This window comes from Carassius gibelio, chromosome B3 (genome assembly GCF_023724105.1).
Source record: "Carassius gibelio isolate Cgi1373 ecotype wild population from Czech Republic chromosome B3, carGib1.2-hapl.c, whole genome shotgun sequence".
In the NCBI taxonomy this organism is placed as follows: Eukaryota; Metazoa; Chordata; class Actinopteri; order Cypriniformes; family Cyprinidae; genus Carassius; species Carassius gibelio.
This window is the reverse complement of record NC_068398.1, coordinates 35,320,360-35,348,059: the sequence shown is the minus strand read 5'-3', so window position 1 is coordinate 35,348,059 and position 27,700 is coordinate 35,320,360. Positions and strand designations below refer to the sequence as shown.

The following is a 27,700-nucleotide window of genomic DNA, read 5'->3' as shown; positions in this document are numbered from 1 at the left end:
CAAAGTGATGCCAAAATGAATGGGAGTCAAGGGAATGCTTACAGCAGGTGGGGGTCGGCTAGCCAATGGCGGCGCACAGGGGTGCTTCAATAAAATATGAAACCCTGCCCCTCTGGTTGACACCTACATAGCCCTGATAAATCCCATAAATCCCAAAAAAAAAAATTTAAATTAAGTACATTTTTATTAAGCCAAGTAAAAATCACAACATATCACAAAAGGTCAAAGAATCTCTAGCAGATGAACAATTCCTTAGAAATTTGCCAATAATAAGCTGGGATTCTTAATAACTCTATAAAGGGAAAAGAAGAAATGGTTTACTGAAAAAGCAGGATTTCATTTTATACCATTTCTTTAAACCAGTGGTTCTCAAACTTTTTATACCAACCACTTCGGTAAATATTTGGCTTGTTACCACCATGACCATCATTAAATTCCAGCAGCGTAGTTGGCCTGACTATTCAGCTACATCTCTGCATTTTTTCCACAAGGCAGTTTTATTTCTTATAAGAATATGTATTGTTGTCAGCCACTTCAACATTGTAAATACACAGTTTGAATACTACAGTGTTAGTTCACCCAATTATCAAAATTATGTAATTAATAACTCACCCTCATGTCGTTCCAAACCCCGTGAGACCTCCGTTTATCTTTGGAACACAGTTTGATATTTTAGATTTAGTCATTGAGCTTTCAGTCCCTCCATTGAAACTGTGTGTACGGTATACTGTCCAATGTGTCCATGTCCAGAAAAGTAAGAAAAACATCAACAAAGTAGTCCATGTGACATCAGAGGGTCAGGTAGAATTTGTTGAAGCATCAAAAATACATTTTGGTCCAAAAATAGCAAAAACTACGACTTTATTCAGCATTGTCTTCTCTTCCGTGTCTGTTGTGAGAGAGTTCAAAACTGCAGTGTAGTTATATCAGGTTTGCGAACAAATCATTCGATGTAACCAGATTCTATTTTGTTTAATTGTAATTGCAGTAGTCAAAGGCGAGCTGACTGAAGTTATCAATTATCAGTTATCAGTTATCTGGTGTTTGCAGATTTACCGGACTTACAAGTCCAAAATCAGCGCACTTTGTATTGAGGAACGCGCGCAGACTTACATCACCAGTCTATTTGCCTAATCTTCCTGGTGCTTTACACCGGGCTGGAAACGCAGGGAGTAACATGTCTGGGGGAAAAAGTTCCTGGTACAAATGTTCCGGGTAATTTCAGTGGAAACGCGGCACTACATCATCTTGCCATCCTTTGTCACGATCACCTGTGTAACCAGCAATGGCTGGATCTTCATTGAAATTAATAGCATCGTGTTGATTTGTCGCTGCGTCATTTGTAGTGTGAATGCATTTTTTTTGTTAATATTTGAAAAACGAACAAAGAACTTCCTTCCTTTATTCTTTCCTGGTTCAGCTCATGTTTATTTGAGCAATAATAGTTGCGAATGTAGCTGTTTAAAACTCAAATCTGTGGTTTATTTATACAGCGGCTATTTAAAAATGTGTTTTGCCGAATCCGGAGACGGTGAGCTCCACGCAATCAGCAGGAGCTCAGTGCTCATGTATCCACCGAGAGCAGCCTCACCTCGGCTAGATCTTCTGATGTGTGCTGCTGGCTCTGATGTCTCTTTAGTGGTTAAACAAAAAATATTATTGGTTTTGGGTAAATCTAACAGGTGACCTTTGGTCTATATTCAATTTATCTATATGTAAATATGAAAATAAAAATGGCAAATTGATATATTCCGTTTGATTGTAATGGCTGTATATATACACATATCCCTGAACTAAGTACATTTCTGCAGCTGTTATTATGCTTAAATGAAAACGAAAGGAGGCAGTGGTTTTTGATATCATAATTCATTTTATTGTAAATGTACAGTGAGGAAAATTACAGTAGCCAAGGCGATCTGACTGATGTTATCAAGTACACTGCTGTTTGCAGAATTACTGGTTTGTGTCATTGTGGACAAAACAACTCCCGAGTCAACTGCACAAAGCCTGAACTACCGATGAAGTCCAAAATCAGTGCACTTTGTATTGAGAAACACGTGCAGACCGCGGTGGAAATGCAGGAAGCAACAGATCTGGGGAGAAAAAAGTTCCTGGGGAAAAAAGTTCCTGGTACAAATGTTCCGGGTATTTTCGGTGGAAATGCGGCAAATGTCTGAAACTTGCCATTACAAACATGGTGTCAGTTTGCCTCTTTGAGATGAACTGCTTGATATATTCCCCAACTGTAAGTCACTGGATAAAAGCTTCTGCTAAAATGAATAAATATAACTGTAAACTCTATCGACACTGAGATCAGCTGAAAGGATTTACCTCAATATAAATTAACATGTGAGTCTCAAGATATCTGTTATCTTGTTTTTGAAAGTTTTGAAGAGTGTGTTACTAAATGAGTCTTAAGGTGTCCTTTCTGTGTAAAACTCTTTCCACACTCAGAGCAGGTAAAGGGCTTTATTCCAGCATGAATTAACATGTGCCTCTTAAGGCTTAATTTATATCTAAATGTCTTTCCACACTGAGAGCAGCTGAAAGGCTTTTCTGAAGAGTGAGTATACAAATGAGCATTAAGGTGTCCTTTCTGTGTAAAACTCTTTCCACACTGTGAGCAGCTAAAAGGCTTTATTTCAGCATGAATTAACATGTGATGCTTAAGTCTTGCTGCACCTGTGAAAGACTTTCCACACTGAGAGCAGCTGAAAGACTTTTCTGAAGAGTGAATAAACAAATGATCCTGAAGTTGGGTTTTCTGTGTAAAACTCTTTCCACAGTGAGAGCAGGTAAAATACTTTATATCATGATTTAACATGTGCCTCTTTAGGTTCGATGTGTGTGTATAACTCTTTCCACACTGAGAGCAGACGTAAGGCTTTTCTGAACTGTGAATATGCAAATGTTCATTAAGTTTCCTTTTCTGTGTAAAACTCTTTCCACACTGAGAGCAGCTGAAAGGCTTAATTCCAGCATGAATTAACATGTGATCCTTAAGGCTTGCATTACGTGTGAAAGTCTTTCCACACTGAGAGCAGTTGAAAGGCTTTACTGAAGAGTGAATATGCAAATGTTCATTAAGTTGAGTTATCTGTGTAAAACTCTTTCCACACTGAGAGCAGCTGAAAGGCTTTATCTCAGCATGTATAAACATGTGATTCTTAAGGCTTGCTTTGCGAGTGAAAGTCTTTCCACACTGAGAGCAGCTGAAAGGCTTTTCGATAGTGTGAGTTCGCAAATGATCATTAAGGTGTCCTTTCTTTTTGAAACTCTTTCCACACTGAGAGCAGCTGAAAGGCTTTTCTATATTGTGAGTTAGCGAATGATACTTAAGCAGCCTTTTTGTTGTAAAACTCTTTCCACACTGAGAGCAGCTGAAAGGCTTTATTCCAGCATGAGCTAACATGTGATCCTTCAGGCTTACTTTATGTTTGTAAGTGTTTCCGCACTGAGAGCATCTGAAAAGACTTTTGACTTCTGGTTTTTTAATGCTGCAAGATTTTTCTCCATTGACATCATGATCTTTCTGACAGTGATGTTTCTCCTCCACCTTATTCGGATCTTGTCCTCCTTCTTTCACTTTCATCAGGCCTAAAATTAATAAATAAGAATCAATTGGGACATTTGGAAAAAGGTTAAAATTTGTGTACAATGGTTGCAAAAAATGATTATTAACCTGTTAACCTTCAACTGGACGCCGGCGTACTCAACTCTTTGTTTGCAAGTGTCAATGGTTATGAATAGATTAAATGAAACGGGACAAAATTAATCTTGACAAATATTTTTTAGCATTATCAACTCTGGTTGCTAAAAAGTTCTTTCCAAAGGCACCAAAATTATCTAACAAAGATAAGGAGCTGTTGCAATTTTAAGTTACGTAGGGCACTTAATGGTTGGTCTGGTTAACAGGTTAATCTAACGTTTATTAAAACAATTGGGGGGTGCGGGGATATACATGTTATATGTTGATTCATGCATTCAGAGTTGTTTACACTACAAAGAGTTAGAGTCATGCTTTAAAAAACATTCAACGTTTAAAAAAATAATCAGGATGTATGATACTGTATTTCTGTGCACACTTTTCGGAGAGTGTTTTTTTTTTATATGGCCAGCCTAACCTGTGCAATAACCATGTTGTCTAATCAGCATCTTGATACGCCACACCTGTGAGGTGGATGGATTATCTCGGCAAAGGAGAAGTGCTTTATCCAAATATATATATATATAGAAGAACCGATTGGCACCAATAGTTGATTGCTGGAACAAACGCTTATCGGCAAAAATCCATGCCGATAGTTTTCCACATTTCGCCCTTTTCTGGAGCTGCTGAGAAGGCTCTGTTTTCATTATACATTGTGAGAGCGGCCTCTAGCGGTTGAAATCACTAACAGCACGTGCTGTTTGTTTTAACACTTGATGCTACACGCTGAACAGAGCGAGAAATTTCAGACAGGATTTTCTGAATGGCCTCAGAGTGCCATTCACAAGGTTTTCATTAAATTACATTATATTCACCCCGAATCATTGTTAATGTACATAATGAATTGTATATTGAGCATTTTCATCTAAATGTTTGTCTTTCTGTGGCTCTAATAAAGTCCATATGCTTAATTTATAGAGCTATAATATAGATCACTCTTTCCGTTTTTTAAACACTGAGCTTCAAACTAATCTTTGCCTCATTCATTCTTGAAGTAAACTTGTGTCCAATTGGTGAATAAATAAACTGTTTTAGACCACTGCTTGATTTGAACGCAATGTGTCCGGAGTGTTCAATAACAGAAGCAGTTCAAGTGTGAGAGTATACATTGTGCTGATGGAATTGTAGGGTCCTGTGTTTCCTGTGATGCAGAAAATGCGGACGGAATCATGGAATCCATTCATAAAAACGGAATTCACAGTTTAACGCACGTGGCGCTCGTGATGATTTCGGCGTCTGACAACTGACTAAATGAGGACGAAAACCACATAAAGAACTTCTTCAGAACTGCTCTGAGAGTCACTTCATGAGCATTTAACCTTTTGATTTGAGCAAAAGCATCAGATCACATGTGCAGAACTGTAAAGGTATTCACGACAAACCGTCAAAATAAAAGTCCGGTTTTGAAGTCTATTTTTCAGTAGAATGTACATACCCTGCTACTACTATTAAATTAAACAAACGTTATTTTTTAAGGAATAATCACACATTTCTTCCATGTTTTAATTTTAATAGTAAAATGTTTTTGTTTGCAAAAAAAAGTTTGCTTAATTTTCAGTAATTAAAAGACAAAATGTTACATGCCTTGATTTTATAACAATTAAATTGCAAATACACAGAATGTTTGAGGGGAAAAATCATTAGATCATGAATGCGTTCTAATAATTAGACATGCCACAACAGAATTTGGTAACAATAAAAAAAAATATGGTGAAAAAAATAAAAAATTTAATAGGGACCAAATTAGTGCTGGGCGGTCTGAACAAAAATGTATATGACATTTTTTTTTTTCTAAATTATGCCGGTTTCCCGGTTGCATAAAATGGTTGTTTGGTCGATGTCGGATTTTTGGAAACCAAAAACCCTCCAAACAACAGACCAGGCTCCTCTTTTTGTCACAAGTTCTTCTTTGTCATATTCTACTAGTTCTGCAGCATCCATCTTCCCTGTAACGCCTGTTTCACACATACTCCGTCTGCAGTCCGCAGCACGGACTGATTGTGTCTCACACTGATCCGCGTCTGTTTAGTCCACAAAACACATTTGTTCATTGTTTTGATTTCATATGTTAAAAAAAAAAAAAAAAAAATATATATATATATATATATATATATATATATATATATATATTTTACATTGTGAGTCTTTTATCAAAGAACAGTAACAATCTTTCATAGTTATAGACATTAGTTTAAACTCAATAAATATAAACAACACATTACTCATGCATTTTACTTCTAGGTTTGTATAATAAGCTGCTCAAGCAAGCGGCAAAACATTTCAACACAATAATTAGCCTACCTTTCTTGTTAAAATATTTCAAATTAAAACACCACAGCCAGAAACAGTCTCGTCCATTTTGCATTTAAATTTTTATCACAAGCAATCCCATGGGTGAACTTTGTTTTTCTGCCTCCATAGAAGTGAATATAAATATATTGTTTTCCTTGTTTATCTAAAAGTGCAAAAGTGTTTTTCTTGTTTGAAACCTAGCCAAAAACCCATGTGTTGTGTGTGAAACAGCTTTAATTAGTGTACATTTATTGTGGAATTACTGCATTTCCCTGTCAATCCATGTTAATTTTTCCAGCGAACAATGCGCTATCACTTTAATTCAGTGCCTGCAGCACAGCAAAATTAGACTTGGTACTTTAACAATTGATGCACTGCTGCAGACGCACTGCTCCTTGAACTCACTGACGGACCGCAACCTCGTGCAGTGTAAACGCTGGAATCTGTTAAACATGGGTGCATAAAAAAATACGCAATATGCACTGCAGACGGACTATGTGTGAAACAGGCGTTATAACGTAACACCAGAGCACTACTGTGTTTACCCTCACCACGCCTCAGTCGCTGCTTAGAAGTGCAACATTTTAAAGGGTCTGTCTGAAACAGTGTCGCGCGGCCGCGGCACAGCATGACGTTCATTTCCAACATTGAATAATTAAATAAATCGGTATGGCAATATATAAAAAAATTAATATCATAACGAAAATATACACCTGTATTTGTTATGACCGGGTATACCACCCAGCACTAGCCCAAATCATGTAATTTTTGTTGAACGTTTATTTTAGCAAATTAAAAGATATATCTTATATTGTAAAAATACATAGTACTAGGGGTGGGCGATATAACGTTTAGACGATAATATCCAAATTGTTGTCTGGACGATAAGCAAAATTGGGATATCGGATATTTCATAATTTGTACAATCCGACCCCCCAAACACGAAAAGAGCTGAAGGAAGTTAAAGAGAAAACAAATAATGCACACTATAACCTTCTAAATAATTATATGTAGTGATTTTATTAATGTAGGGGTTTGTTTGACTATATTTTATTTTTTTATTTTTTTTTACAAAATCACGATCGTTCCTCAATGAGTAAGCTGCTACTAATTTGCAATACAACTACGGAGTTCTTACCTGTGTGTTATGACGTTTCTTAGTTGAAGCAACAATCAAAAAACTTAAAGAGCAAAGCCGATACACGATTAATAAAATAGCTGCTAGAAAAGCAAATATGCGTTGTTTGCGGAAAACTGAAGTCTGAAGTTAAAACTTTTTTTTTTATGTCTGTGGCGTCCTCAAGTGGTGAGCTTTGTGATTGCATTATTAGAAAATTGCGTTGTATAATGATGAGTCCAAAAGATGGAATACATTTTTCACAAGAGATCCACCGGAATAGCCTCCGAACACAAATGAAAACATTTTTATTAATACGGTGAACTGCCCATAATGCCTCAGTGCCCCTGACGTCTTACGTCATTACAGTGTGCCGTGCGTGTTACTCATCAGTGACTTGTTATCTAGCTTTGAGTGCAACAACACAAAAATGAGCGAAGAAAGCGAAAATACAGTCATCCTCGAAACCAGTGCCAGAAGAGCTAACAACGAGACATGGGTCACCTTCTTTAGCCTGGAGATGGTTTGGTTTTGACCAAAATGACGAGCAACAAAAGTCGCCCATCTGTAGAATTTGTTGCATGCAGAGCACCACAACCAACCTCTTCCATCATCTCCGTACCACGCACAAAACACTGCTGCGACAAACACGATACAAAAAAAAAAGAACAGACGCAACAGACCTTGGCAGAAACATTCACAAAGAAAACACCATATGACAAAAAAAAGGGAAAGGTGGAAAACGATTACGAACTCTCTAACAAGTTTTTTTTGCAAGGTCTATGTTGCCAATTCCATCAGTCGAGAAGGATGGGTTTCAAGAAATGTTACAGACATTAGATCCCAGATATAATCTGCCTTCAAGTAGATATTTCAGTAAAACAGCTCTACCAAAACTGTTCAAGTCTTGTCGACAAACGCTGTCCCATAAATTGCAGAAGATCACCTATTATGCCACGACCGCCGATCTATGGTCCAGCAGAACCTCGGAGCCGTACTGCAGAGCAGTGTCTGTGTTATTTAATTTGTTCCTTTTGTCTTTTTTTATCCTCATCTTTTATATTAATATAGAGACATGAGCTCCACGCGATCAGCGGGAGCTCAGTGATCACGTATCCGCCGAGAGCAACCTCACCTCGGCTAGTCCTTCTGATGTCTCTTTAGTGGTTAAACAAAACATAATTCGTTTTGGGTCAATCTAACAGGTTATCTTTGGTCTGTATTCAATTTATCTATATGTTAAAATGAAAATAAAAAGAGGCAATTGATATTATATTTCGTTTCATTGTAATGGCTGTATGTATACTAGAGCTGAACAATATGGACAAAATTTCATATCTCGATTTTCATGCCAGATATCTCGATATCGATACGATATGACTACGTGTTCTTTTGCTAAGCACGACCTGCACAACACGTCACTCTGGTTTACATCATCTTTTCTGAATCCAAAATACTTCCAAATTATGGAGGATGATTTATGTTTTGGCACCCAATCAGATTCTGCACTGCCACCGGCCGCATTATCTCCCGCACTCATTTCTTTCTTTTTCTAATTTATCCGCTGTCTCTGTACAGTGTGCATAGACGTTGGAACGGGGGAGCTGGCGGCCAGAGACAGGCGCGCTCAGAGTCAGAGCTGTCATATATCACACCTATTCAGTGTTTTCAACCACATACTGTTTATTTTAGTTTTCAAACAAATAAATTCACATAAGTACTAAAAAACAATACATTTAGAGTTTGTAAAATACACACTGATGTCTATGGAAGAGGTAATAATAATCCTTTCCATTATAATTCGACACGTTTTATTCATATCAGATACACATTGTGTAAGTTACTTCAGAGTTTACATATTCTATTCCCAGTTCACCAGCCACTTACTTTTAAGTATTTCGGGAGAAGTGGATGAATTCATGTGTTGTAAACATAGAGGTTGTAAATACTACAAATCCTATTCTCTGAACTGCGTCTATGGCACAAACTAACACGGCGGCGCCCATCGCGCATACAGCTCAACTAACGCGATCGTTATAAAGGTGTTTAAACAACAATATACTTCCACTTGCATGTATTTTACAATCGGAATATCAGATATTTCATGCCATAACTAACACATTTGTGAATATTCTGAATAAAAAAGGAAAAATGATATAAAAGCAGATCATCATTCATTCAGCGCTGTTGCTGCTGCGGTGTGTCACGTGACAAGCAATGACGCGTCACCATGGAAACGCCGCCCCCCCCATCATAATATAGTTCCCACGTCCCTATGGCTTTAGCGCTGCAGTCAAGAGCACTCGTAAAACTGATGTTTGTTGTGACTGCCAGAGTTGTATGCAGGGCGAGCGCGGAGAGGGGAAATCTATATCGTCTATATCGTTGCTTTTTTCAATAGTAAAATCTTGAAAGTTCATATCTACATATAAATACGATAATGATATATCGTTCAGCCCTAATGTATACACACATTTCCCTGAACTAAGTACATTTCTGCAGCTGTTATTTTGTTAAAATGAAAAACGAAAGGAGGCAGTGGTACTTGATATCCTATATTGTTTTATTATAAATGTACAGTGAGGAAAATTGCAGTAGTCAAGGTGAGCTGACTGATGTTATCAAGTGCGCTGCTGTTTGCAGAATTACTGAATTTGCGTCGTCGTGGACATCACACTCCCGATTCGAATGCACAACTTCCGAACTACCGAGGATGCAAGTCCAAAATTTGTGTACTTTGTATTGAGAAGCACGTGCAGATCTATGTCACCAGACTATTTGCCTTAGTCATCTTACCAGTACCAAACTCAGTAAACAAACTATTAATAAAGCATTCTATTCACAGACAACTAGATATGAGTCCAGAATACGAATGCAACGCGCTTAATTAATCGTTAAACATTTCTCTTCCATAGTCTGCTTGTCTGTAAATAGAATGCTTTATTAAAAATGTTTACTGAGTTTGGTCTTTTTAAAACACATTTTAATGCATTATGCCATGTTAAGCATTTTCATTTTAGGCAAATGGTTTTCTATCGGAGGAAAACACTTAAATGTGGTTTATTCAAGGATGTGCATAATTAAAAACATTTTTAAAAAGGGTCTAAAATGCACATCACTCATCTCTAAATAGTGCCACTGAATGACACAAAAGTTTAACCCTGTATAAATGTATGAAACTGTTCGCTGAAATAAGCACAATCTTAACAACTGCACTAAAATAAGAACACGATCGTTACTATAGCAACAGATTACAGTTATGTCCTTTCAGAATCTAGACTTGTCGATAGAAATAATAGTTTCTTGATTTCTTCACTTTAAAATAATGAGTAGCAGCATATTTTCCTAAATAAAGGAGAGGAAAAGGTCTATGCTTTGCAAAATAGTAAAGAAAATTAAAGTTTCATAAAAATTTCAAAATGGCACACAGCAGACACATTAACCTATTGCGGGTTTATCAACTGCATGACAGATAATTATGTAACAATAATTGTCTTGTCATGCAGTGTAAATTAAAACAATACTGATACATCCTTTTCATTTCCTTTCTTATACTATGATAATACGAAATAATCAAATTTGCAAAAATGTATTCATAACAAATTCTACTATCTGAAAACCTGATCCTCCCACTGGATAATCAACCCAATTCATTTATTAAATGTAGTGGGTAGTTTGTCTGTTAGCCTAAAGATCAGCTTAATTTAGCAAAACAATCACTTCAGGGACATGGAGGCTTACATGCTAATGGTTTTTTTTCTTCTTCTGTGCATTATAATGAAGGCTTTGTAAAACTACACAGCGTTTTTAGCTTTTTAAACAACACTCCATCCTACACCAACTACGCACACATATTAAAAAAAAATATTTTATCTTCACTGTTGTTCACTTCATTGATTTGCACTCTATCTGCCATTTGCCTTGCGCTGCTTTTTTTAAATTTATTTTTAATTTTATGATATGTCTTTTTATTACATTCCCTTATTGTATAGTTGTATCTACATTTTATATTTGATCTAGATTTTTAGGTTTTAATATTTATGTTATCTGTATGCACCGGGGTCTGAGAGTAACGCAATTTTGATTCTCTGTATGTATGTACTGTACATGTGGAAACTGACAATAAAACAGACTTGACTTGACATTTCTTATCATGTATGCTTATGAAAGACAATCGAACCAATCAGAGTAGGCATCTGCAGGCTGCAGCCGGGTGCTTCTCGAATCATTTGAATGCTTTTTGAATGAAGATGTATCATATCGATCACAAGTGCAGTACGGAGTACCTCAAGGCTCAGTACTAGGGGCCGCTACTCTTCACGCTTTATATGTTACCCTTGGGAGATATCATCAGGAAACATGGTGTTAGCTTTCACTGTTATGCTGATGATACTCAGCTCTATCTTTCTTCGCGGCCTGGTGAAACACACCAATTTGAAAAACGAATGGAATGCATAGTCGATATAACAAACTGGATGAAGAGTAATTTCTTACTGCTAAATTCTGAAAAAACAGAGGTGTTAATTATAGGACCTAAAAACTCTGCTTGTAATAACCTAGCACACGGTCTAAGACTTGACGGCTGCTCTGTCAATTCTTTGTCATCAGTTAGGAACCTAGGTGTGCTATTTGATCGCAAGCTTTCCTTAGAAAGCCACGTTTCTAGCATTTTTAAAACTGCATTTTTCCATCTCAAAATTATATCTAAATTACGGCCTATGCTCTCAATGTCAAAAGCAGAAATGTTAATCCATTCATTTATGACTTCAAGGTTAGATTATTGTAATGCTTTATTGGGTGGTTGTTCTTCATGCTTAGCAAACAAACTACAGCTAGTCCAAAATGCAGCAGCAAGAGTTCTTACTAGAAACAGGAAGTATGACCACATTAGTCCGGTCCTGTCAATGCTGCACTGGCTCCGTACCAAACATTGTATAGATTTTAAAATATTGCTTATTACTTATAAAGCCCTGAATGGTTTAGCACCTCAGTATTTGAATGAGCTCCTTTTACATTATAATCCTCTACGTCCGCAACGTTCTCAAAACTCAGGCAATTTGATAATAGCTAGAATATCAAAATCAACTGCGGGCGGCAGATCCTTTTCCTATTTGGCGCCTAAACTCTGGAATAACCTACCTAACATTGTTCGGGAGGCAGACACACTCTTGCAGTTTAAATCTAGATTAAAGACCCATCTCTTTAACCTGGCATACACATAACATACTAATATGCTTTTAATATCCAAATCCGTTAAATGATTTGTAGGCTGCATTAATTAGGTAAACCGGAATCGGAAACACTTCCCATAACACCCTATGTACTTGCTACATCATTAGAAGAGTGGCATCTATGCTAATATTTGTCTGTTTCTCTCTTGTTTCCGAGGTCACCGTAGCCACCAGATTCAGTCTGTATCCAGATCAGAGGGTCACTGCAGTCACCCGGATCCAGTACGTATCCAGACCAGATGGTGGATCAGGACCTAGAAAGGACCTCTACTGCCCTGAAAGACAGCGGAGACCAGGACAACTAGAGCCCCAGATACAGATCCCCTGTAAAGACCTTGTCTCAGAGGACCACCAGGACAAGACCACAGGAAACAGATGATTCTTCTGCACAATCTGACTTTGCTGACTTTGTCTGGTCAGAGGAGAACTGTCCCCCCAACTGAGCCTGGTTTCTCCCAAGGTTTTTTTCTCCATTCTGTCACCGATGGAGTTTCGGTTCCTTGCCGCTGTCGCCTCTCGGTTGCTTAGTTGGGGTAACTTCATCTACAGCGATATCGTTGACTTGATTGCAAATAAATGCACAGACACTATTTAACTGAACAGAGATTACATTACTGAATTAAATGATGAACTGCCTTTAACTATCATTTTGCATTATTGACACACTGTTTTCCAAATGAATGTTTTTCAGTTGCTTTGACGCAATGTATTTTGTTTAAAGTGCTATATAAATAAAGGTGACTTGACTTGACTTTGAACCAATCATAATGCAGTAACCAACTTAGTAGTGCTGGGCAATATGGTCACTTTTCAAATAGTCATATCGTCAGCCCATGAGATCGACGATACACGATATTATCGTGCATGGGTGAAGCAAGAGAGAAACTCTTTGTTCTTGTCATAACATCACTATTTGGTGTTTTAAACCACGCAGGTGCGCGAGAGAGAGCCTATGGAATCACCAATAATCAAAAAAAATACTTTCAAACATACTGATAAACTAATGTTAAATATAAAAATACTGTATTTAAAACAGCTAGTTCACATAGTCGGACACAACTGTCACATCGTGCATCCTGTGACAAATCTGCCGTATCTGCGCACTGAAATGATCAGTCTAAATGTTCTGCAAAATAAGTCAATGGTGAAAAGCAATAGTAGATTTAATTTAAAGTCCAACAGTTTAACACTGATATTGGACATAAAGGAACATGTTAAATATAAAGTATTCAAAAGAGATGAGTTCATATATTTGGAGTAAAGTTGAATTGAGTCTCTTTCATTTCATGGATTTTAAGAGTTATCAGAGTCAAAAGCGTTACAACTTCATCACCGACTACAGGCTCTCATCCTCTTTTGTGCATGTTAGGTTTAGGTTGTTTACAAATGAAATCAGTATTCTTTTCATTTTTTCCTCTTCAGCCCTTTTTTTCCTTGTGGTAGTTAGCGGAAAGCAGTGACTGTGTGATTGACAGCTAATATTAATCAGTCTAAATTCTTTATTAAAGTTTAGAATGCGAGGATAAAATCTGTTATACTGGAATTTACAGTTTAACACGGAATGTCACAGAATTTGTCCAATATTGGATTAATTAAAAGTAAGTCACTTACATCAAAAAACAATATGGACTAATATCTGTAAATATTAAGCCGGAAAACTCTATTTTAATATGAATCATGCATGTTTTGCGTGTCTGTGTTAATGAATGGCGCAGAAGCATGACTTCGTTTATTAAACACACTGAAGCGCGTGACGCTCCCGGTGATTACACCGTGTGTCGTCTCACTAAATAAGGACATGAACACATGTAAAACATCTAAAGAACTGCTCTGACAGTCACTTCATGAGCATCTGACTGTTTGATTTGAGTAAAACTAGTGTGATATCACATACACATAAACTGTAAAGGTATTCATGGTAACCCTTCAAAATAAAAATACGGTTTCATTTAAAGACAAGTATTTGCCAGAAATGTATTACTACTGTTCAGCAGAATGCACATAGCCTACTACTACTACTACTAAAATTAAACAAACAACATTTTTTTAATAAATAACCTCACATTTCTTCCAAGTTTTATTTTTAATAGTAAATCCCCTTTATTTACCAAAAAAAGTCTAAAAACATAAGTCTCTTAATATTAACTTCTTGTTTATCTGTTAACTTTGTATAAAATCAATATCAAATTTCTAATCATGCTGGGGTTTTGAGGAAAAATGCACTCTTTTGTGATTTTAATTATATGAAATGATATAAAGGCCGGTATCTTTAATTTTGTTATGCATTTTAATAGACTGAATCATGCAGTGAAAGAACGCATGCACACTAATCTAGCCTGACTTCACGTCATGTATTCGTGCACTCTGTAGGTGTGTTTTGTTTGGATTTTTTGCAACACTTGATAATATCCACCGCACATCATAAAACAACAATTACAAAATGTATAGATTCGGTGGTGAACACAGTTACCTGCAAACTCCATCCCACAGGCTTTACTTATTAACCCTCTTGGCGCCACGGACGAGTTTACTCGACAAGATGCGGCACTGAATAAAACGGCCGATTTTGTCAAATAGGGTGTCACATTTCATGCAACCTCCCCTGCACCAGATAGCAGACATGTAATACTTCATCTCTGACTGAAAAAAACGTAATGCTCCTATACAAAATCTTCGAGCTAGAACGCATTGAATCAGTGCGAAAAAAAGCGGAGCTTGTGTGAGAATTAAGTGAGCCATTTTATCTGACCAATATTGTCAACGTCAGCGAGTATTGGCATTAGATTATTATTATTATCTAATGGCATCAATAAAGCCGCAATGAGGTGTTGTTACTTCTATTCGCGGACACTGATTCTAAAGGGGAATATCTGTATTCAGAAGATGACGGTGATACTGAAAGTGAAAGTATAGCCCTACACCAAGCACAAACGGTGAATCCTTTGCCTAATGTAAATAAATGGTCCTTTGCCAGATGTCAGAGTTTTGAACAATGTTTGCCGGGGTCGGAGTGTTCATCGCGAAATTAGCAGGCGTGTTATTGTTGCGGGGACGAGGCGGGAGATTTTTACCGCGCTAGACCTGTATATTTGTCTTCTGACCGCACCTCTCCGCAATCGCGGCGACAGTATTGTAGTGGAGACTTTTTCTAATGCCACTGGGTATGTTAGACGAGGTTGAAGTATTCATAGTTATTCAAAAAAATTTTTAATTGAATTTCGAATGTTCGTCTAATTTAAAATAAAATCCACATTCGAAAGAAAAAACGTTGCATTTGAATTTTAGGTGTGCATTAACGAAGGCTGCCTATTAAGCCCCGGGTAAACGTCACATTCCGTGTTCCGTTCCGTCTCGCGCACCCCTTACAAAAAATTACTGCAGTTTTTTAGAAGTAATACTACAGTTTTTGATACATGTAGAAAAATGCAGTTTTTTGGACACGAAAAAACTGCAATATTGCAGTATTACTGTAAAAAAAAGAAGTCTGAAGTTTTACTTTTGTATTGTAGTACTACTGCAGTTGTACTGCAGTTGTATTTTAGAAGTACTTCAGCTGTACTGAATCTGTATCACAGTATTATTTTACTAGTACTTTAGATGTATTGGAGCAGATGCAGTACAGCTGAAGTATTTCTAAACTGCAGTACAACTGCAGTAGTACTAAAATAAAGATTACAACTAAAGTACAAGTACTAATAAAGTGCTGTACAGATACAACCGGGTTATCCAGAAAATAGTTTTATTTTCACACATATATTAATTTATGTACAAAACAACAGTGAATCTGCAATTTAACAATACATTTTTTTATTTATTTAAACTTTAAATAACCGGCTGAGAGTTAGAAACTAAATTAATAAATTAATCATTTGCAAATAAACACTTTATAGTCTATTTTCATTACTCAGGAAGGTTTCGTTTTTTGAATAGCTTGTCCTCGTTGTTAAGCTTGGTTCTTATGACTGCCTTTACATCAGATGAAGACACACTGAATTTCTTTTGGATATAGTCTGAAAAATAAAAGAAAAAAAAAAGATTCAGAAAAACTATCAAGTTTCAGTTACTGTCTACAACATATAATAACATATAGCATATAGTATGCTTAAACTGAATTTTGCATTGTGGTTTCACCAAATGTTTGGGGTAACTATTCATACTGTTCCCTAATTCATTTGTAATGGCATACTGGTCAGCATTAATGGCTATGAACATTTCAAGTAAATTAAGTTAAGGTAACACTTTACTTCTTAAAGCATTTATGTATAATACATAATTAAGGTGTTCATAATGCACATTATATTGCATTATATATTTTCATAAGTAATTGTTATTAAAGTTAAAATGCATTATATTTGCAGATTGGTTGTTACATCTGAAATTGGTTGTTTGTCATTTGTTTTAATGCATTACACATTATGCATAACACTTTTTTTATGAAGCCTGTATTTATAATGCATTAAAAGTGTATTTTTATTGTATTATAATGCATGCATAATGCCTTATAAACAACTTTATAATGTGTTATATCGTCTCAATGATAATCGTAACAATAGTAATAATACTTATTTGTGGTTAAAAGTGTTAAGAGTATGACTATTTATAATTTTATTCACTTGTAATAATGGATTATATATCCCATAGTTTCATATATTTTGTTTTCCCAAGAGTCATACTGTATCTTGACTTTGTTGACTTAAGTTACAACATTGTATTTTTAAATGTAAAAGAGTTTCCAGTGAGTTAAAAGGGATAGTTCTGGCTTGTTAAAGCAGACAAAGACTACTTATAAATATCATGAGCACATTGTTAAGTGCTTTAGATCTTTAAAATTTGTTATTGTCGCTTTACTTTCAGCAGATAAAGAGATTCATTAGATGTAAAATGATACTGTGCGGATCTTCAATGTCAACAATGTCAAGATATGAGTCTTGGGTAAGCAAAATAAAGGAAACTATGGGCTATATAATCCATTATTGTATAAGTGAATTAAATTGTTCATTGTGTGTTATAAACAGTATTACTCTTAATGGTTATTACCACAAATAAGTAATTATTATTAATATTATTGCTATTACCCATGAGAAGATATAACAGTTATTATAAGGTTGTTTATACGTTTATTTGTTTATATAATGCATTATAAAGGCTGGTGTTATGCACTCTTAAACGTTACGACCACAAATAGGTAAGCATTATAATGTATTATTACTGTTGTTATGTTTTTTTATAGGATAATACAAAATGATAAGTACAGGCTTCATAGGAATTGTTACTCAAATCTAATGCATTAATACAATGAAAAACACATGGGGAAGTGGTCTCATTACGCTCACATATAGAGCAAAACCCACTTCATGGAAAATCATGATTTCTGTTGTTGAAACTTTACTTTTTATTAGGCAAGGTAAATATGTTGTTCTTAAGTTATCTGGGATATAGCAGTCACTGGAGAAGTACTAAAACTTGAATCATATGCTAACTGATATGATTTATCTTTTTGATATTTTTTCTTTATTTATATAATTTAACATCTGAAAATAGTTGGTTATGTAAAAAAAAAAAAAAACCTTTTCCATATGTATACAGTTTATCAACAATTATTTAATAATTGTAAAAAAATAATTGAATTAAAGTGTTTATTTTTTTATGCATTTTTTTAAATGTTAAGAATTTAAATGTAAAAGGCATAGAGGGCTTAAGAGCATGTGAGTATCAAATGTGTTTTAATTCCACTCCAGAGTTTTTAAATTTGCAATTAATTAAGTCTTTTATTATCATTTGATGACAAAAGATCACATGCTATTTAAAATGGGAGATAAATCTTGATTTAATACTCACCTAATTCTGAAAGCTATTAATATAACAATTCGAAAATACTTACAAATTTACTATAAACAACTAATTATATACATGGAATGAAACAAACTAAATTGTTTGACAAAGAAATAATAAAGCAACTGATAAAAATTCCAAATTCTCTTTCACAGCAGAGCTAGTCTGTAGAAATACATGAGGAGTTACCTATTAAGACGGACACTGTGTGAGCTGGAAGTGCCTCCTTGCTGGTCTCTGCATTGGGTGCCTTTCTTCCATTTAGAGAGTGAGTGGCAAGAGTTTCTCGCCCAAAGGTTACAAGGAAAAGCTCGCTGGTAAATTTTTTAAAATCTTGGGTGTTGATCCTATCAAACTGGCTTCTCTTGATCCGCACCCCCTCCCCCAAATTGATGTAATCGACTACCTAGTGGGGAACAGCAGAGAACAAATTGTTTTCTTTTCTGAAAAAGTAAAAGAATTGAAAAAAAGTTGACCACCACAGTGATAGACTACAATCTAAAACAAAATGGCTCAGAAATGCCTTTTAGAATAAATTATAAAGCTACAGAGAAAAATCCAAATACTTTGCCCAGTACAGAGTTAAAAACAACATCAGCAACCACAAGTTGTGTTAAGTGAAAGATGTAGATTTTAACACACCTTCTAGCCAGAATTGAAAATTCTGACAGAAAATGGAATACAATACAATAACTGTATAATTGGGACCTACTTACCTGCTTACTTCCTTGAGCAGAGCATGGTTCTTGAGTTTGAGAACAGATGTTTTGAGAAGATGAGGTCTGCTGAGTGCCAGGCTTGTGCTTTGAAATGCACATCTTTATTTCTCCTACTGTGCCTTTTAGCTCCTGCACAACAGCATGCATTTCTGGAAAAAAGCAGAATGACACAATCATGTTCACAATCCACAAAACCTTTACAGTGCCCTCCACATCTATTGGCACCATTTATCCTCTTGGTCTTTCATTCAAGATTCTAATCTAAAATCAAAATAAAATAATTGGGAAAAATATTAATATGAATTGATAAATACAGTCGTGGTCAGGATAAATGGGGAGTTGAAAAATTAGCCTATTTTCATCAGGCACAGCATTTTCCTAATGAAGCTGTCACTTTAATTGTCAGTTCGCAAAGACCCACCCCCCTTAGTTACTGTCGCTATGCCTGACAAGCTACACTGCTCTCATGACCTTCCATGTTCTTACGCAAGGAAAAATACATTGCGTGGCAGAGAAGAGACTGACAACGTACTCACTGACAGACAGGACAGACCAGGTTACTTTTCGGTTACTTTTGATATTTCTGCGTGTGAGATCATTGCAAGATCTCTTTTTGCGAGTGACTGCCTGTGTGTGAGTGTATGTGTGTGTGTGTGTGTGTGTGTCCTACAATAAAAGCAGCACATTAATTTAGAACAGTGATTCAACTGACTTGTAACCTGTGCATTCATTGTTTAATGCACACCTTCCAGCCAATCAGAATCGAGTATTCAAAAATATGATATTATATATACTGAAGAAGATTGAGAACAATTGCTGCACTATAGCTAGATTTCATTACCTTTCCACTCCCTCAGCTCTCTCTCTGCTTTTATCCTGAAGCGACGCTCATATTTTAAATCTTCTTTAAGCTCTTTAATTTCATTTTTTAACTCTTTGATCTCTTCAGCCATGTCTGACCTCTTACATGGCTGAGGAGACGAAGGACTTGGTACACTTGAATCCTTCAGCACTCCCACGGCAGGTCTTGGTTCCTGAAGTACAATATCAGTTATTATGTATTCTAGCTGTAAAGTTATAGTTTACAAAAGATAAAATAAAGTAGTTTCCTGCTGACATTTATTTGAGTGCAGCTTTGTTTCACCGCAGCCATAATCTTCTGTTGAATGATGTTTTTGGTCTTTTTCTTTTTTTTGGTTACCGGTGCATTTTCCTGAAAATAGAAATCACACAATAAAAAAGTATCCCAGAAAAATGTAACTATTAAACATAAATGCTTGTCTACAGTGCATTTAGTACATGTATAAAATACACAGGACTAGGCCTACATGTAACTGGATTTCTTGATCTCATTTAAATACTATCTAAAATCAGGTTGACATTTGAGTTAGAATGTGAAATTCTTTTTATCCATTTACCAGGTCCAGAAATGAAGTCTCGCCAACATCTGTTGAGGACCTTTTTACTTTCTCTCTTCTACCCTTTCCTAATGTTTCCTCTGTTGCAAAGAGGGGTATACTGTCAAAGTCACAGCCATTTTCAATTTTTTTTCTCAAGTCAATTAAGGGCTGACGCTCTCCTAAAAAAAAAAAAAAAAAAAAAAGACATTCAGTGCAGTTTTGTTTATTCCATTATTATATTTTTTTTCATAAGTTTTTATATTTTAATTATTGAGCTTCAATGATAGCTTAATACATTTGTCTATTCACAAAGGATTGTACGTAACTGGTTGGAGTGAGATTTTAATGATAGCCTACGATTAATCAGTCTCACTTTGAAATTAATATCTTTCCAACGCAATAAAATGGATCCCATAAATGGTCAGTTTACTTCTGGTAACTGTATAACTAAAACATGACAGTGAATGTATCACCTCCAAAAAAACAACATTGTTTTGTCTTTCAATCAGACTCGAGGTCTGTGTTGATCAGTCCTCGCGAGGCTGTGCTCGTGCTTTAATTGCGCACCTGCGCGTGCGCTACAAATCAGTACGTAAGCAGCGTTTCCCCCTATTTTCTCAACTGTGTTTGAATAAAAGATAAATAAAAGTATTTGTACAGCTCTCTAAATTAAATAACCAAAGATAAGAGGAAATTATAGCCTACTCACCACTAAACTGGATGACTCGACAAGGCCAACGCTGCAGCTCGCCTGACGAAGTTTTCTTCCAGTAAACATATGCTTCCTCATCTTTGTTCCACTTGTGAATGGCCTCGGGGTGTAGTTTTGACATATTTTTGTGTTTTATTTGTGAAAGTTCACATATATGAACGGTGTTGTCTGTGAAAAAATCTACCAAAACGTATTTTATGTCCATCCTGAGCGAACGTAGGACGCTGACTGACAGTTTGCTCATCAAGTATCAGTTGCTCTCGAGACTCGTTGTCAGGGCAACGAACGCGCGAAGAAGATCTAGTCACGCGCGTGCTAATTATCTATGAGGGTGAAATGTCCGACAGGCGAAAAAAATACAAATCTTTTTTAGAAGATGACTATATTCACAAGAAAAAAAATCCCAGAAGAAACAAGTATAAAATATTTCTGGAAGATGAAGAAGAACCCCACAGAAGCACAAGTGTGCGGAGAAATAGGGAAGGTGATGTTGCAAGCCTGTCACCTCAGGTAAAATAATTCAAGTCAAAGTTCAATTAAATAAATACATCTTAGCCAATATAACCTCTAATTCAGTTCCCTTAATATTATTTAACAGTATTTTTAATTATTATTCATTATAATAATACACATTTTGCAATACATGGAGACATTACACAACTGGCTTAAAGGTAATTTAGTTTTTTACTTTAGACACACACAGAGAACCGAGTTGATGCTGAGTCTGAGGAAGACACACAACTGCTCTGCAGAGAAGAGGCAGCTAGGCAACTCACTGAGGTATTACAAAATATTTAGTTTGCTCTTGATTTTATATATATATATTTTATTTTAATCATATTTATTTATTTCATTTTGATTGTATGCCAACCATGCAGTCAATCAATTGGTAGCACTTTACAATAAGGTTTTATTAGTTAACATGAACTAAGAATGGGCAATAGACTTCTACAGCATGTATTAATCTTAGTTAATTTCAACATTTACTAATACATTATTAAAATAAAATGTTGTATTTATTACCATTAGTTAATACACTGAGCAAACAATTAACCGCTATATTTGTATTAAAAAATAAACAAATGTATTGCTCATGGTTAGTTAACAAAGATCTTACTGTAAAGTGTTACCAATCCTTTAACAGTTTACCATTTTATTTAATATTTTTTGTAAGCCTAATGGTCATTTACATTTTTCTTCAGCCAGATGACATATCAGGTGGTGATATAGAAGACGAAGAGCAAAACACACATTGGTTGAGCAATGAAGAGGTAGGGTATAGTCTAATAAAGGACATGTTTGCTTGTTATGCAAATGTGCTATAAAGTACATTTAGCCAACTGGTCAAGCACATCCATGGACAGTGTCTAAATGAAACAAATATTTTTTAAGCCTTCCTTTTTATGATGAAGTTATCCTTTATTACTATGTATTTACAATCATACAGATTGAATAAAAAGTTGAAAATAAATTCTGTTACCGAATAATCCCATGGAGGATAACATTTAATTTCAGAAAACCGATTGTGCCAACCATTCAAATTTAACAACTAATATTTATATTATATTATTAATTTAAGTGTATTTAACTTGAGTATTAAAGCAATGAATTAATCATAAAACACTTCAGTTCAACTCTCCTGATCGATTGAGTTCACACATTAAAATTTTTCTACTTAGTGCAATGAACTAAATATTTAAGTGATAATAACTTGTTTCAATTAGTATATTTGACTATTTTACACTTCATCGCTGTATTTAAATTCACAGTACATTTGATTTTACAGTAAAGCACTGGCAGCACTGTTTTCTGAAAGTTATGCATGAATAATTTGGAAAACTGGATTGTAAAATGACTTTAAATGACCATACATACATTTATTTCCTTCTCATTTTTAATCTCTAGCTAAGCAGTTCCAATCTTGAGGATGGAAATATCAGAACCACCACTTGTGTCATTGATGGAGACCAGCCTTTGTATCCTGGAGCCAAACTTTCAAAAGGGGAAAGTCTAACTGCACTTCTGGGCTACATGCTACGCCACCATGTGACCAAAGCAGGAAGTCAAGATTTACTGCATCTGCTGCAGATGCTTCTCCCTGAAAATAGTTTACCCTCCACCAACTACCTGTTCAAGCGTGCTTTTGACACAGCCAGCTGGCAGTTACATCACTATTGTCTGAATCCTGACTGTGGGGCTTACATTGGCATATTAGATGTCGAAAGTGTACTATGTCCAATGTGTGATACAGAATGCAAAGTATCAGAACATCTGAGTAAAGGCTATTATTTTATGTACACCCCCTTGAGAGATGAAATTAAAAATCTTTTTGAAAATCACAAACTAAATGAAAAACTATCACAGACAAACAACTCTGATTGCATCCAAGATATCAGTGATGGTACACTGTATAAGAGAATTCCAATGCTGACAGAGCAGGGAAATATATCTTTGACATGGAATACAGATGGTGTCCCAGTGTTTAACTCTTCAAGCTATTCAATGTGGCCAATTCAGTGTACCATAAATGAAGTCCCTCCTTCCGAACGAAAAAACTTTGTGTTGGTGCCTGCACTCTGGTTTGGGCAAACCAAGCCAAAAATGGAAAGCTTTCTTAAACCATTCATTGAAGAGTGCAGATCTTTAGAATCTGAGGGTGTTGTGTGGCACAACACTTTGACAAAAACTTACGAATGTTCAAAAGTTGCTGCAATTCTATGCAGTGTTGACTCTGTTGCAAGGGCTCCAGTGCAGAATATCAACCAGTTTAATGGGGCACATGGCTGTAATTTTTGCACTCATTCTGGAGAGAGAGTGGAAAAGGGTGATGGGTTTACCAGGGTCTACCCACTCTCAGTACCCATTCCAAGTCTGAGAACACATGAAGGCATGATCCATGATGCAGAACTGGCCTCTGTAAATAACCCAGTCAATGGTGTTAAAGGACCAAGTCTTTTGACCACATTACAGTGTTTTGACATGGCAGAAAGTTTTGTTCCAGACTATTTACATAGTGTACTTCTTGGAGTAGTGCGGCAAATAACAGGCTTGTGGTTTGACAACAAAGTGCCAGAAGTAAACGTCAAAAATCCATGTGTCTTGAAAGAGATAGACAAACGTTTGAAATCAGTCAGGCCACCTAACGAGATAACCCGTCTGCCACGATCTGTAAAAGAACGGCAAAAATGGAAAGGAAGTGAGTGGAGAACATTTCTTTTAATCTCTCCATTTATACTGATGGGTTTAATCCCGACACAGTATTTCCACCACTGGATGCTACTAGCCTTTGCAGTTTATCTGCTAACTAGTTCACATATTTCACATGTGAACATCGACAAGGCTCATATGGCTCTTTGTGAGTTTGTACTTCTAACCGAGTCTCTGTATGGAAAGCAAGAAGTGTCTTACAACATTCATCTCCTCACCCACTTAGCTGAGAGTGTCAGAAGACATGGACCTTTGTCCTTGACGTCAACATTCGTCTTTGAAGGACATAATGGTAGACTGCTCAAACTTTTCAATGGAACACAACATTTACCATTGCAAATAGCTCAAAATCTAGCAAGACTAAAGGAGCTAAAAAGATTAACTAGAATTTACATTGCAGAAGACTCCCTGGCACATGAATACGTTTCATCAGCACTTCGGGGTTATTCCTTGTGCAAAAACGTTGCACAGGTCAGTAGCTGCAATTTTTTTGGTCATGGTCAGGTGAAGGAGCTACCAATGTCTCAGCACATCCTACTACAGGATTCTGGAATTCATACAGAACAAAATCAAGCCACCTACTTTCAGAGGTTTGTTTGTGATGGGACACTCTACTCCACTGATCAGTATGACTCAAAATACTCCAGATGTAATTCCTTGGTAACCATTGGCCAACAGGTTGCAAAAATTGAACACATCATTGTTGTTCAAACACAGGCCACCCCCAGACAACCAGTTTTACTGGTAAGGTTAACAAATCAAATTCAAGCCTTTCACAAAAAGCGAACAGAGTATGTTTGCATGGATTCTCACATACTTAATGTCACATTCTGTGCAGGCTACAAGGCAGTACTTCCATCTGAAGTAACAAACAAATGTATAGAAATTGTAAAAAGACCAGATGGGCTTGTCATTTTGCCCCTACCAAACACATATGAAAGAGATTAAAAAATAAGCAGAATTTGATTTACTGTAGTATCTCAGTGTACTATGTGAGGAGGAGAAAATTAATGCTTTGAGAAAAGAATGTTTATGGATTAATCATTAGTACAAATTTAGTAAAATTGCAATTGTGTATGCTTACCCATCTATTCATTAGAATAACTCAATATAAATATATTTCTTGTATTAACTGCATATTTCAATCTCAGAATGTGACAAATGATATGTATATATGTATAAAAAGTACAAAATGCAATACAAATAAACATTAATTGAAAATCACATGTGTACTTGCTTATTTAAAATAATTACTAACGAGATTAACAAATAATCAGATTCAGATTTATTGTGACAGTATCTCAATGCAAAATGTGACGAGGAGAAAATGAATACTTTGGGTAAATAATTTATATTATTGCATCCTTAGTACAAATATAATAAAAAAAAAATATTCTGTATATTTACCCATGAATTTTGAGAACTCCATATAAATTTACACAAACCATTTGCATCTTTTATGCATTGGCTATATCTTAATTGTTGTGTTTTATTGATTTTATATGAAGAATTGAATTGTCAGCAAGTGTCCACAAAGTCACCAAGTCTCATGCCATTTAGATTAAGACAACTTTTATTATTATTATTATTATTATTATTATTATTATTTAAGATAGCTTAAGGGTTAATGTTACAGTGGTCCATAGCTTTTACTTTCTGTACAGTAGTAGCCTACTGTTACCACAGTTGCAGTAATGTAGTATGAGTGTAGGTTTATACCTGCATTTCAGTACTTCATTATATTGGAAAACTACAGTTGTACTTCATTTGACTGCAGATGTACTAACATTTACTGTAGTTTTACTGCTGTCGTACTTCAATGTACTGCAGCTGTACTGCCATTATACTGCAAATCTACGGCTGTGCTTAATTATACTGCAGTTAAACTGCTTTGTACTGCAGTTTTACTGCAGTTGTACTTCAATATACTGCAGTTGTTTTTTGTAAGGGACAGCCGTGTCCACGCAACTTTCAAAGGTGGACCAGCGTCAACGTCTCATCATTCACCTCGCGTACGTGCACCATCCACGCGGTCTCAAAAAATTGCCTGTACGCGGATGACGAAAATGACATAATGCGGACGGCCGACCCATCTCATTACATCTTATGTTTTTAAATTAAAAAACATGAAATTTTACATTTCTGTGTGACTGGCTTTCTGCCCTTTGTATTTAACTATGCATGCATACATGCTGTTTTGTTTTTAGTTGTTTAAGCAACTTAATTATAATTGGTTTTTAAACATTATTGTAAACATTAACCTTTTTCCACAGTTATGTTTTCTTTTCCACAGTTATGTTTTCTTATATTTTGAATAAATGTGCATTAGTAATATTTTGCTCGATGAAACGTCTTGTGGCCTCAGGAGAGAGGCCACAAGACGTGGCCTTTTTTCACCCTAACTGAAAGTATGCATTTTAAATTCACATATAAATAGAAATTTGATCATATGTAAGTACAAAATAAAAATTTTGATTTTCAGTTATTTTGATAGCTCTCTAGTGCAGCCCCCCTTGTGTCTAAAGCTTTATAAGCTTCATGTACCACAAACAGTGATTAAAGATTAAGGAAAAAACACCAACCTCCTTGTTCCTCGAGTGTTATTCTCCATTGTTCTGGTTCCTCCTGTTTTATTCCCCAGGTTTCTGGTTCCTCCTGTTTTATTCTCAAAGTTTCTGGTTCCTCTTGATTTATTCTGCAGGTTTCTGGTTCCTCTGATTTTATTCTCCAGGTTTCTGGTTCGTGTTTTATTCTCAAAGTTTCTTGTTCCTCTGGTTTTATTATCCATGTTTCTGGTTCCGCGTGTTTTATTCTGCAGGTTTCTGCTTCCTCTTGTCCAATTCTCCAGGTTTCTGGTTCCTCTTGTTTTATTCTCCAGGTTTCTGGTTCCTTGTGTTTTATGTTCAAAGTTTCTTGTTCATCTGGTTTTATTCTCCATGTTTCTGGTTCCTCGTGTTTTATTCTCGAAGTTTCTGGTTCCTCCTGTTTTATTCTGCAGATTTCAGGTTCACTCGTGTCCTCTTCTCTCTCTTGTTTAACAAACATCATTTCACAGCAACAGATCTCAGTTCAGATGATAAACTCCTCCAGATATTCCTGCTTGATTCAACACTTAGACGAAGGTGAGGACGAATACATGTATTTACTGACTTGACTAAAAAAAAGCTGTATTTTTCTATTTACAGAAACAACATTTCAAACCGTCTGTGTTAAGCCAGCATCACCACAAAACAACAGACAGCGCGGTGAAACTAATCATCTTCTTCTGAGGTTTCTTGGTGTTTGGTAAACAGACGTATGTGTGTTTTAGCGCCTCCCGCTGGACTGGAGCGAAGCAACGAGCGCTAAATGTAGTGATGGGAAGTTCGGCTGTTTTCAGAGAGCCTGCTCTTTTGGCTCAGCTCCCAAAGAAGAGCCGGCTCTTGCGACTCCAGAAAGGTTCTTAATTTAGGATTTTTTGCAGGGCTTTGTTTTACCATAACTT

The 27,700-nt window shown here is 35.9% G+C and overlaps 1 protein-coding gene across 1 annotated transcript; it reads right to left on the bottom strand.

Annotated features, from left to right (window-relative positions):
• Positions 1-1,850: 1,850 nt before the first annotated feature.
• Positions 1,851-27,514, bottom strand: LOC127953379 (gastrula zinc finger protein XlCGF26.1). Its single transcript, XM_052552607.1, has 2 exons — positions 26,799-27,514; positions 1,851-3,597 (listed from the first exon to the last, which is right to left on the bottom strand). Exons 1-2 carry the CDS (start codon positions 27,262-27,264, stop codon positions 2,369-2,371), a joined length of 1,695 nt encoding a protein of 564 aa, XP_052408567.1. The 5' UTR covers positions 27,265-27,514; the 3' UTR covers positions 1,851-2,368.
• Positions 27,515-27,700: the final 186 nt, after the last annotated feature.